Genomic DNA, 13,782 nt, shown 5'->3' on the forward strand with positions numbered 1-13,782 from the left:
TCTTGTTAAGTTTATGTATTGGGTAGGATTAGGGATGTAGAATAAGGCCATGTAAAACTAATAAAGTAGTATTAATAAATAGCTAATATTCTAGTAATATGCATGTCATTAAGCAACTAGTTAAGTGTCCCTAAAATAAAGTGTTACCATATTATTTTACTATTTCCATACAGTAATGTAATATGACATACTGGCCTATATCAAGAGTGATATTACCATAGGGCATATATATCATTTTCATACTGGGTATATATAATTGAGTTTATAACATATCTACAATCCCAATAGTAAATTTGTATATGTACATATGTTAATAATATCTATTTGATGATTTTTTGGTATCATATGTAACAACCACATGTTTTATTGGTGTAATTAAAACAAAATATAAAAATCTATGTTTATATATTTTTTGTAATATACTTTTAAAATACATGTATATCTTTTATATTGACATGGCAGGTTTACACATAAACTGTAGACCTAATACTTCAGTATAGACCAATTCTCACTATTAACTAGTTGCTTATTAGCATGCCTATTGGCTGTTTATTAGTGCTTATAAAGCACATATTCTGCATGACCATATTCTACATCCCTAATCCTACCCAATCCCTAAACTTAACAACTACCTTACTAACTATTAATAAGCAGCAATGTATTAGTTTATTAAGGCAAAAGTTGTAGTTAATGGTTTGTTAATGGTGAGAACTGGACCTTAAAATAAAGTGTGACCCCATAAACATATTTGTAAGGACTAGATATATATGTTAATATATACAATTTTTAAAATTTGTAATACACTTCAAATATGTTTTTACTTCATATGACAGCATATTTCATATGTGGAAATCTAATATGTATGTACACATATAACATTTGCATATGGGTTATATAGATATTTACCCACATGATGGACTGAAATACTTCTGTCACTAAACAATAAATTAAAATCTTGGTTTTAATTCCAGCACAGTAATGTGCCTGTGATCATCCAAATTCTGAACTTGTTGTTTAACCCTGTCAAGAATTAGTGTCAAAAGTCAAGTTTAAAAAAACTCAAATTAACAGCTTTATCCAAAGTAAACAATTTCTCCTTCCTGTGCTTATTCTTGCACACAAACTTCTACATTCTTATATGTGTACACCCTTAAATTTAAAACATAAAAGGCATGGATCCAACAGCCTTTATTGTAAAATTTATATAAGCATTATTTAATAAATACTTTGTAAATTACTATAAGAAAATGTGCATGCCCCAGGATTAAGCATTAAATTATTATTAAATTGGACAGACATTTCACCGTGCTACTGACCATATCAGCAGGTGAAGTTAGCACCTCTTCAGGCAGATACACAGACATATCAGCAGCACAAGGGCCACACAGCTGGCTGAAATGAGAATGACATGGACGTTCCTGGCTGCAATAAAACACACACATATTAACTAAATAAATTAAACTAGAAACAAAACATAACAGGACAAAAACATCGAGTCCAGTAAGTTTTACTCACATTTATTCAAGGATACATAGATGGCAGACCCAAGGCCTTGGTGACGAACTTCACACTTCACGAGTTCATCATCCAATAGCGCAGTCTGCATTTCAATGGAACTGACCACCATGGTGGTGCCGTCCCCTAGCTGATAAAATGATGTGACAGCAGGGCCCAGTGTTTGATTATGACCCTCCACGTTCCAGGAGATCTCTGCTGCAGGACGTGACACGGCTGAGCAGTTCGCCTCAACAATGCCCTGCGATACGGTGACGTAACTGGCCTCAGGTTTGGGTAGGACTAGGAAAATTACATGAAGTTCATTATGTAATTTATAAGGCATTAACATTGTTCTTTTTTAGATATGACTGTAAATCAATTAAGCACATAATTTGAATTATTGATATGACACTTAAATAACTTCATTAATCACATATCAGTGTATGTGCAACAGCGTGGTGCATATGGATGGACGCTCTCTCTTCAGGGCTGACAGAGTAGCAGCAACCTCTGGTAAAAACAAGGGTGGTGGAGTATGCATTTATGTAAATAAATCATGGTGTAAAGACTCTGTCATTGTTGATACCTACTGCTCTGCTGAGTTGGAGTTCCTGATTATCAAGTGCAGGCCATTCTATCTACCACGTGAGTTTACTTGCATTGTTGCTGCTGCAGTTTATGTACCTCCGGACGCTAATGCTAACGTGGCTATGAAAGAACTCTGTGCTGCTATTAGCAAATTACAAACCCTGCACCCGGATGGAGCCTTTATTGTTGCTGGGGACTTCAATCACTGCACTCTTAGATCTGTTCTCCCTAAATTTAATCAAAATGTCTCCTGCACTACAAGAGGACATAAAACATTGGACCACGTTTATACTAATGTGAGTGATGCCTACAAAGTCACACCCCTCCCCCACCTGGGTCAGTCTGATCACCTCTCTTTGTTCCTGCTCCCCAAGTATACCCCGGTCATCAAACGTGTGAAACCTACAACAAGGACTGTTAAAATATGGCTGGAAGGTGCTGACTCCACTCTTCAACATCAATTCCAGCTCACAGACTGGAGTGAGTTTGCTGCCCAGGCCACCACAAACTCTCAGATTAACATTGACACTTACACCAACTCTGTCATGGAGCACATCAACAGCTGTGTGAGCAGAGTGACTACACACAAAAAAATAAAAATCTTCCCCAATCAGAAGCCCTGGATGAACAGAGAGGTTCGCCTACTGCTCAAAGCAAGAGATGCAGCCTTCAGGTCTGGAGACCAGGAGGCTTACAGCTCAGCCAGAGCCAACCTGAGGAAGGGTATCTGCCAGGCCAAACTTACACACAAACAGAAGATTGAAGATCACTTCAATTCTTCAGACCCCCGGCGTATGTGGCAAGGCATACAATCTATCACGGATTACAAACCACCTAACTCTGTGCCCCCCTCCAGCTCTGCCTCCCTCCCAAACGAGCTCAATCACTTTTATGCTCGTTTTGATCAAAATAATAAGGAGATCTCACTCAAAGCTGAGCATCAACCCAGTGAACTGCCTCTCACTCTCTCCACATCAGATGTTTACTCCACTTTGCGTAAGGTGAATGCACGGAAGGCAGCTGGCCCTGACGGAATACCTGGTCGTGTGCTTAAAGCCTGTGCGGAGCAGCTAGCTGAGGTCTTCACGGACATTTTCAATCTGTCCCTGGCACAAACATCTGTCCCCACTATCTTCAAAACCTCCACCATCGTACCAGTACCGAAACATTCCACTGCCTCGGTCCCTAACGACTTCCGTCCTGTTGCACTCACCCCCATCATTGCCAAGTGTTTTGAGAAACTGGTTGCATCCCACCTAAAATCCTGTCTCCCTGCTACACTGGACCCATTCCAATTTGCCTATCGCCACAATAGGTCAACAGAGGACGCCATCTCAACAGCGCTTCACTCTGCCCTCACCCACCTGGACAGTCAAAACACACATGTGAGAATGCTGTTCATGGACTTCAGTTCTGCATTTAATACAGTAGTCCCCTCCAAGCTGATCTCCAAGCTCAGCCAGCTTGGAATCAGCACACCCATCTGTAATTGGATTCTAGATTTTCTGACTAACAGACCTCAGTCCGTCAAGTTAGATAACCTCTCCTCCTCCATCATCACCCTGAACACCGGCGTGCCACAGGGCTGCGTACTGAGCCCTCTCCTGTACTCCCTCTTCACCCATGACTGTGTTCCTGTTTATGGCTCCAACACCATAATCAAATTTGCAGATGACACCACGGTGGTAGGTCTGATCAAGGATGACGATGAATCAGCCTACAGGGATGAGGTGCAGCACCTGGCTGTGTGGTGTGCCACCAATAATCTACAGCTAAACACCCAGAAGACAAAGGAGATCATTGTGGACTTCAGGCGGACTAGGAGTCATGCACACACACCCATCTACATCAACGGAGCTGAAGTGGAGCGTGTGTCGAGTTTCAAGTTCCTTGGCATCCACATCTCTGATGACCTCACCTGGTCCCATAACACCTCTACTCTGGTCAAAAAGGCACAGCAGCGCCTTTACTTCTTAAGGAGCCTTAAGAAAGTTCACCTGAATCCCAGGATCCTTGTGGAATTCTACCGCTGTACCATTGAGAGCATACTCACGAACTGCATCTCAGTATGGTACAGCAATTGCTCCGCATCTGACCGCAAAGCACTCCAGCGGGTGGTGAAAACTGCTCAACGGATCACCGGCACCCAGTTAACTTCCATTGAGAACATTTATCATAAGCGCTGTCTGGGCAGGGCAAGAAACATCATCAAGGATGCCTCTCACCCTAACCATGGACTTTTCACCCTCCTTCCATCCGGCAGGCGTTACAGGTGCCTACGCTCTCGCACTAGTAGGCTCAGGAAGAGCTTCTTCCCCGAGGCTGTGACACTTCTGAACGCCACACCACCAATCTAACCTGCACCTGCTTATTACTGCACTGGTCACAGTACTTTACACACATGCATTTGCACTACTCATATTTTGCACAGACTGCACATTGTCAAAGTCATTACACTATAAACTGTCTAAAGTTGTTACTGTACAAGCACAGTAAACTATTTCTATAAAATATTGCACTACTGCTATTTTGCATAGAATACATTGTTCTATCAATACTCATCCACACTCATCCAGCTGTATTTATTTATTACCACTGTTCTCACGTTTCTGCTGTTCATAATGTGTATATATAATCTGTAATCTATATAATCTACATTGCTCTGTTCATAATGTACATACAATCCCTACATTGCATTCCTATTTTATATTCTGTATATACTCTGCTCAATACTGTATATAGCAATTACACTGTACATTCTGTAAATCATATCTTCATTTACTCTGCACTTATATGTATATAAAACACTACATTCTTGCACTTCTGGTTAGATGCTAACTGCATTTCATTAGCTCTGTACTTGTACTCTGCATAAATGACAATAAAGTTTAATCTAATCTAATCTAATCTAATTTGCTGGAAATTTGCCCCAAACTAAAAGACACTAAAACATTGCATATAAAAGGTGATTTTAATAGTATTGTTTAAAAGTAGTACTTAAAGCTTGAATTAATAACTATGCGAATGTGGGCCAGGGTGAATGATACCTACATATTTTCTGTACTTATGAATAAAAAAAAACTTTTGCACAATGCATGACAGTGAGTTAATAAGACGCTACGCATTAGATCGTGCAGGGATCATGTTTGTGTGACCGATCTTATTAAAGACACGCTAACAACTCTGTCACCACGCAGAAATGCCATAGCGCCGGAAATGGACAAATCACTACATTAACATATTTAGCAACTGGAAAAATGCCACTATGCAGCAGCGATGATTTGGGTCTGTACCTAACAGCACTTTCAGAACCTTATTGTGTCGCTGTTAATTTCCTATTAAATACATTAAGTATGACAGCATGGTAAATAAAAAATAAAGAATATATATACATATATAATGTGTGTGTGTGTGTGTGTGTGTGTGTGTGTGTGTGTGTGTGTGTGTGTGTGTGTGTGTGTGTGTGAAAGAGAGAGAGAGAGAGTATGGTAAAACAGGATAAATTATGCCTGTAATTTCAAAGTGAAGGGTTATAATATACCCTACTCTTAAAAGCGCTCTTTTATTTCCTTCTAGCAACGGGGTCAGACCCGCCTCCTCACTAAGATAAAAGGTTTTGTCTTTTCCTCGCTCACAGTTGCTCTCAGATTGGTCCTGAATCACTTTTAAGCTAAGACTCCTAGATAGAAATTGTTCAGCTAAATTAGGAGCTCTCTAAAAGGATTCTTAGAATCTTTAGGAATACGGGCCCTGGTCCTTAAAATAAAGTGTGACCAAAATTTTAAAAATATTTTATTTCAGCTAGTTACCAAAGCAACATTTATCATTTTAAATGAGTTTAACTTGATGTATTAAAATAACTAAAACTACAAACCAAAATAAAAATTAATAAAAACTATACAGACATGACAAAAACACACACATACTAAATGTGTTTTACTAAAACTTTAACTAAAATAAAAGGGAAACTGCAGAACAGAAGAAAATAGAAAAATACGCAGATTCAAAATATTAATAAATGCTATAACATTAACTCAACGATACTAAAATAACACTTATACAACTTCACTTTGGCCTACTTACAAGTGAAGCCCATATCTATCTTTAGTTTAGTTTTTGTTCCATATCAAAGTACATTTTAATTTGCAGATGCACTCAAATCTTTATTATCTGCTAATTCCATCAGCAATTGCAGTAAATTAACACATTCAATTCACAGTCCTACTTTTTAACATTTCAGTTCTCGGTTGCTGATATAATGTTTAGTAGGGAACCCTCACAACAGTCTAAGTGTGCCAAATATGCGAACTTTGTATATGTCCATTACAAATACTGTATTGGTCATGTTGAAATTTTCTTTGTTGTATTGTAAGTGGTAGCTTCATTCAGAAGACAAAAGAAGGCACTTGTGTTGTTATGCTGATTACAAGCCGTCAGACGTTGGTCATGTCTGTGGCAGACTCCATCAAAGAGGGACACTATGACATAAGTCAGATAAAAGAGAAAAGACAAACCATAACAAGACGAGGGGAGAGTGAGGCTCTGTCCACTTCTGTGGCTGTGTGAGCTTTTTAGTGACAAGAGCCAGACTGTTTGGGGAATATCAACAGAGGGAAAGCAAACACAGTGGAGCTCTGTTCTAGAGGAACAGAGACACAGTAATCGCACTGGCCCTCATCCCAATCTATCCTCTAAACTACAGTCCCAGCCAAGCATTATAACCAGTGTCAGCTTTGACTGATTGTGAGGATCCTCCCCAAAAAGAATATACCTAGCAATAGACGGGATGCTTTCAACAGAGTAAAAATTCTGGACGCTAATATCACCGCTGCAAAACAGTTAAAGAATGAGATAAAGAATGTAGCGCATTTTGTTATCTCTGTGTAATTTATTGCAGTACTGCACAGAAACTTATTTGAAACAGGAAATGCTACTGAGCAATAGTGATCGCTGTAGAAATCTAAGTGTTTTCAGAATGAACAAGGAAGAAATCCATCAAATTAGAGTAACAGTTGACCTCCGAAATTAAATGCTGTCATTTACCCAATAGTACATTAAAACGCATCATAATTGTGATCAATCTGACTTCCAGTTTCCAACACATCTTTACAATGTTAATTTTGATTGGTTTGTCACACAAAGCTATCGTATGGTGACTTGCTTTTTGCATGTACTGTTAGACATTTCTGTAATTTCTACAGTTATTTACTGTATATCACCCAGTATAATACTGCAAATTCTCTTAACAGTAAATAACTGTAATACCCTTTGCATCATGGGAATTTTCTGTGACTTCAGAGCCCACCAGGTGTGCATCACACGTCTTTAAACGTGAAGCTGCGGGCTCTTTGATCGCCCCCTGGTGGCTGGCTGCAGTACAGGTCATAAACTCTCTCTATTGAACATTCTATTGAGGTTGTTTTATTTTCCTAATTTCTTACATTTGGATTGACAAGATTTGCCCTACATCGTATCTACAACACCGCAACAGCTTGAGACTGACTACACTGGACGTGTTGCTTGTAACGATGGAAAATCCATTTGTCCTTCATGTCAGAAACAGTGCAAGCGCTTGGAGTACATCAGTATGTCGGAAATATACCGTGGCATCACTTTACTATCCGCATCCACTGTAGATAGTAGATATAATGGATACAATATTGTCTTTTGTCGAGTCGCGCCACGCCACTCGCGTCCGAGTAAAATCGTAATAAAATCGTACGTTAGCTAGGTTAAACAAGTTTATGACTAGCTGCCTTTCTAGTTTTAGAATTAGTTTGTTATAGTTTTTAATGGAATTTAAGATTTACTGCATTTTTTTGTATTTGTGTTTTAAAGGCAACTGCAATGAAGCATCAATAAAGACATGAGCATGCCAGCCACCCTGAAGCCTGTTTCACACATACGGCGTTTGGATTTGAAATCAAAATAATGGATAAATGTTGTGTTTGTGGTAAACAGCCACGAATCAGGAGCGGACTGCAAACGTGTCCTGTGTGAAAGCACAATGAGTCCGTGCTGCTTCTGCACTGCATACGTAACACACACGGACTGCATACGCACTGCAAACGGCGCATGTGTGAAACAGGACTGAAATTCATGGTAAAAGAACAACTATGATTTTGAGAGGTTTGAGTATTCTATATGGGGTTTGTATGGTGCCCGAGAGAGCTCAACGCGCTGCAACTTCAGAAAACACATGCAAATAGACAAAGCATCAGCAAATCAAGAAAACATCTTCATCAGTTTGACAACAGGTGGTGCAAATGCTCACAACACAAACAAATAAAGAAACACACTGCAAATGCTCACAACACAACCATATAAATTTTATTTGTAGCGCGTTTCTTTTTTTGGTTGTGTTGTTGTGAGCATTTGCAGCGTGTGTGTTGCCAAATTGATGAAAGTTGTTTTCTTAATTTGCAGGCGTTTTTTCTATTTGCAGTTCGTTTCTTTGTTTGGTTGTGTTGTGAGCATTTGCAGCGTGTGTGTTGTCAAATTGAGGAAGTTGTTTTCTTTATTTGCAGGTGTTTTATCTATTTGCAACGCGTTGAGCTCTCTCGGCCACCGTAGGTTTGCCTTTTAAAAGTGTGCCATTTCTACTTCTTGTTTTTCAGAGAAGACATTTCGGTCAATAACAAAGTGGATGGTGAGCAAAGGTGGTTGCCACGTTTTGGAGCAACACCGGGGTTTTGCAGATGGCTATTTCTGTTGCCTAAAAATTATTTGTGAGGATAAATCCAGAGGATACAACATAATGCACTGCAAAATATCCTAAGACAAGAGAAATGATGAAGATGCACTGTTCAAGCGTTGGAAGACTGTATTTTTAAGATAGAGTAGAGTAAAAATAAAATTAATTCTATATTAAAAATATCAAATCTAATGAAATCTATATTAAAATGAATGAATTAAGGCCCTGATACACTTCAAACGAGGTTCGTTTTTGTTCTTCGTTTGGGGGCAGAAAGAAGTTCGAAAAGGCTGAGCGACGGTATACTGTTTTTGAACATTCCAACACCCCCGCGCTGCCGGAGGCGGGGTGTAGATTAATGACGAACTTTGTTTCGGCCTGATTTTGTTCGAAATGACGTCATATCAGTTCATTCTTCCATTTCGTTTGAAGTATATCGGGGCCTTTACAATAGTATACTGATGAATTGGATTTATTTACAGTAATTTACAGTAGTTTGCAGCTGTAAATCAAATACACTTTTGCTACTGTAAATCTTAATTACAGTAACTTACTGGCAACAGTGCTTTATTTTATGGTGTCTTTGTTACACTTTACTTTATGCATAATTACATGCAAGTAACCCGTAGCCAAACCCTAATCCTAACTCTAACCATATACTAAGTACATGTAGTTAACTAACATTACTCAGTACTGAAGTGTATAATTACACTGTAACATGGACACCTTGAAATAAAAAATAACCTGATTCCCTGAATTCATTTTTTTCAGTTTTTTTTTTAACAAAACTTATTTTTTTCTGCATTTTTACTTTTTAATTATAGCATTGTTTCGTATGATTATAAGCTGTCACCATTGGCTGATAATAATATAGGTGATTTCAGATTTTACCATCTTTGTAAGGACATTTGTTTACAACACTGTAGGCAAAACCTGAACGACAAACACACACACAAACACTTTCTCTCTCTTTCTCACTCTCACTGCATCTTTTAATTTGTTACAAATACACCCACTCCTACATATATTTAGAAAACGTTGCATGACCCCGAGGACAGATGCAAGGGGGCTGTTAAATACACAAACAATGCTAATGGAAAAAGCACATTGATTTTCCGTTTGTTAACATATTCTACATACGTGTGAAATGTTACAAACCCACACGTGTGAAATTTGATGCGGTGAACTATCCCTTGAATTTTAAAGTAAATAAACATGCCTATAAGCTCTGTCATTACTACTATTGCACTTACCATAAACAGACAGACAAGCTGTTGCGCTCTTAATGCCATCTGGATACGTGTGGAACTCGCAGGTGTAACAGCCCTCATCCTCTGTCTGAGCCTGGTGTATGGAGAGCTTGGTTTGCCCAAGAGACGGATTTAGAGTGATCCGATCCTTGAAAGGGGTCTCAATGATGGGTCTGTCATTCTTGACATAAGAAGCAACAGTGGCGGTGTCCCCTTGCTCAGCTGTTTTTTTCCATAAAACCTGCAGGACTCGCTTACTGAGAATATACTTGCATGAGAGAGTAACAGGCTTTCCGCTCACAACTGTTTTATTGTCCATCATTTCCACCATTGCTGTTAGGAATAGAAAATGAAAAGTGAAGAGATTTTACATGCTCTTAAACTATTAAGAATGTTCACTCAAAAATGAAAACCATTTACTCAGAATGTTGGTAAAAATTTTGGTGACATTTCTCAAAATATCTTCTTTTATGTTCCACAAGAGTAAGAAAGTCATATAGGTTTGGAAATACATGAAAATGAGTAAATTATGACAGAATTTTCATTTTTGGGTGAACTATCACTTTAAGACTACAGTCAGGTTAATATTTGGAAAATGCGCGACACTAGAAATTAGCATATGTTTATTGCCTTCAGATGTAACCCACACTCACTTAGGCAGATAAAAAATGTACTTATCACAAACCCAGTGACAGTTTTTATCTGATGTAGAGTCTTGTGGTTTTCGTGATAGCTTGTTGTCAGTTTTTTAAGTAAAAGAGGCCAGAGAGGAAGGTGGTTCTCACCACGTCCTGTTGGGTCACTATTCATAACTAATCATCAATGTTTTGTGAGCGCAATGTGATAACCACCAATAACAGCCATTCATCATCATAGTGCAGGTCTAATAAATAGCATTTCCTATGACACACTTTTGCAGTCCCTTAAAGAGTAATATTTCCTTCTAAATTCATATTTTCAAATCATCAGTGGGGAACAATATCAAGAGCACAGAAACATTTTTAGAAAGTTTGAAAGTGATTTCCAAGCCTCACCCGTAAGTGAAAGACATGTCTTTCCTCTCTGCTGCCCGGTTGGGTACACATCAAATAGACACTGGTAGCAGCCCTCGTTGGCTGGCGAGACTCTTCTGATGGTGATGACGCTGGTGTGAGCTTGCTGACCTGCGGTTTGCTGTGAAAGCTCGACTCCATCCACTTGGGTGACGTGGTCATACTTATCAGGCTGATAGTGTAGTATAGTTTTATTTGTCATGTCTAACCACAGCACTTGTTTTAAACCCTCTCCTGTCTCCAAGGTAATATTGCAGGCCAGCATGAAGGGAAGTCCAGTCATCGCCTGCAGATGAGACGGTGCAAGGACCTTACCTAGGACATATCGACAGAACAGATATGATTTAAAATGGTATCATTTGCATGTAGGGATAGAGAGAGAGAGAGAAAACATACAACAGTAAATGTGTGTTATAATGAGTTCTTGTAGACATGGAAGCATATTTCCACCACCAAAAAAAAAAAGGCTTCTTTTTTTGTGAGTTGATAACCTTTTTTATTTTGTGGCACAAAGCAGAATTGTGAGATGTAAACTCAGATTTGGAAGGAGAAAAAAAACCCAAAATCAATTCTCACAAGTTTTCACATTTTATATCTCACAATTCTAATTAGTTTTTCTCAGAAAAATATTACATTTAATGATTACACTGTCACTCACTATGTTAATCTCTTCTTGAAAATGGCATAAAGGTTGATCAAAACCATATAAAACCAACACAAACACAAAGAATACATTTGTAAGAACCATTTGCTACATGTGTTTTAAGTTTTGTCCTTTTCTTTTATCATGGTCACTCTTATGTGTCATTGCCCTACATTCTGTTCTAGATCTTAGATACTCTAATGCTCAGAAAGGAAACTGAACAGGCACCTTGAAGTCGAGAGAGCAACATCAGTGCCACCCAGACTTGCAGAGATATTGCAGATCCACACATCTTGACCTGCAAGATCATTTTGTCAATACATTTCACCAAACATTCAAGTTAGACAAATAGTGTTTCACCAAATGGATTTCCTAAATCCTGTCTCTGTATTATACATGTGCATTAAAGCAGACTCTACATAAACAAGCTTCACAATGGCATAGTTCATTACAATGGGTAACCAAGGCAGTACCACCCTAATGAGCAGTTACATTGTGTGAAATGTCTAAAAAATATATAGCCCTAACAAAGACAAAGTATTCAAGTTACTTACAGCCACAGATTTGTATAGAGCAGACATTCCACACGGTATCAGTTCAGCTCCTCAACAGCCATTGCTTTATAATAAAAAATAATAATAATACAATATTTGATTAAAGATATTTATAAAATAAGATAACTTCAAATGTCAAACAAAAAAGTTTTGCTCTGGTGTGCTATTTAAAGATACATCTTCTGGTAGCATAAAGCTCAGATTCATATAAGACTTCAAGGAAAATATTTGTCCAAGAAGTCTGGGGTGCGTTTCCCAAAAGCATCGTTAGCTAACTATGGTGGTAAGTCCCATTGAACTCTATTGGTAACGACGGAACTTGCAACCATAATTGCTTTTGGGAAACGCACCCCTGGTCTGTGTTGCAATATGAGGACTCAATACACTACTTATGGCATTCTCAGTGGTAACAGTGCAATTCAGCATTTTGGGATTGTTTGGAAATTTGATTGTTATTTGCCAGGTGTATTTATGGCATGAAAAGCAAAATCTCCAACCACCTGCATCCTGTCAAAGTTTATTACCTTTCTGGTACTTTAACAACAGTTTAGGTACCACCAAACTCCCACTTTATTGTCTAGACCAACATTAACTTGAGGAAATAGCTTCCCTTGCCCTTTACACAAACTATATGATTAAAATCACTTGTGGCTTAACTCTGCCAGTAAATCCACAAAGAGTGGTTCTAGCAGATGATTTTTGGGCCACATGGCAAATACTTCCAGGCAGCCACACGCCCCTGCTGACTTCAAAAGAAAGATCATGGTTTGGACTTTTTTTTTTTTTTTCATTTTGTTGTCCACAATCCCCCAACCCCCATTACATTTCATAATAACATTCATTAATCATTTTAATGTGCTAAACAGACCTATGGTTTATGTTATTTATAACTGTATAACTGTTATTTATAATTATAGGCATATTATATAAATATATATATAAATAGACGTGTTATATTATGTGTAATGATTTGAATGACAGTCTATAATTGATCTGTGAAACGATATAATAATTATATTTGTTAATCGGTAATCTAGTTTGAAGAATAATTTTCTGAATATTAAGTCTTCACAAAATTTGTGATATAGACAACTTCACTCAAGATTAATGATTTCTAACTCCTCTGCTAGAATAGAAGAAAAAAACACTCAATTGTCCATAGCTAAAGTAATTTAGAGAAAGAATGAATAGAATGCACACATATTCATGGAAAAACCTACTCATGCATGCACATTTCAGGTCTACTTTAAATACTAATTTGAAAATTAGACGACTAAGAATATGGATTATTATTTCTGAAACTTAAGAAGAAAAAACTTCAGCCCCTGTTGTGGTTTTAACTTTATTAACAAAATAGTTTTAATGTAATATTTAGAATCAGCGACTCACCTTGCAATGCATGGCTGCGTTCATCCGTGTTGTAAAAACACAAGTGTTGGCAAATGCAATGGCTCAGAGTTATTCTGAAATGTGTGAGATTCGGGATACGAATGGAAGTGGAAGT

General features: G+C 38.0%; 1 protein-coding gene across 2 annotated transcripts in view; it reads right to left on the reverse strand.

Moving 5' to 3' along the window:
• LOC306872340 (nectin-3-like) overlaps window positions 1-13,782 on the reverse strand; it is a 30,782-nt gene extending 17,000 nt beyond the window's left edge. For both annotated transcript variants that reach the window (XM_079420846.1, XM_079420847.1), the window contains exons 1-7: window positions 13,668-13,782; window positions 12,279-12,342; window positions 11,953-12,022; window positions 11,064-11,396; window positions 10,033-10,362; window positions 1,516-1,797; window positions 1,317-1,422 (exon numbers count right to left, since the gene is read on the reverse strand). In XM_079420846.1, the coding sequence (XP_079276972.1) occupies window positions 1,334-1,422; window positions 1,516-1,797; window positions 10,033-10,362; window positions 11,064-11,396; window positions 11,953-12,022; window positions 12,279-12,305 (1,131 nt within the window). In that variant the 5' untranslated portion in view covers window positions 12,306-12,342; window positions 13,668-13,782 and the 3' untranslated portion in view covers window positions 1,317-1,333. The remainder of the gene's footprint in view (window positions 1-1,316; window positions 1,423-1,515; window positions 1,798-10,032; window positions 10,363-11,063; window positions 11,397-11,952; window positions 12,023-12,278; window positions 12,343-13,667) is intronic.

The sequence above is a fragment of the Barbus barbus genome (genome assembly GCF_936440315.1).
Source record: "Barbus barbus genome assembly, chromosome: 7".
Taxonomy (NCBI): domain Eukaryota; kingdom Metazoa; phylum Chordata; class Actinopteri; order Cypriniformes; family Cyprinidae; genus Barbus; species Barbus barbus.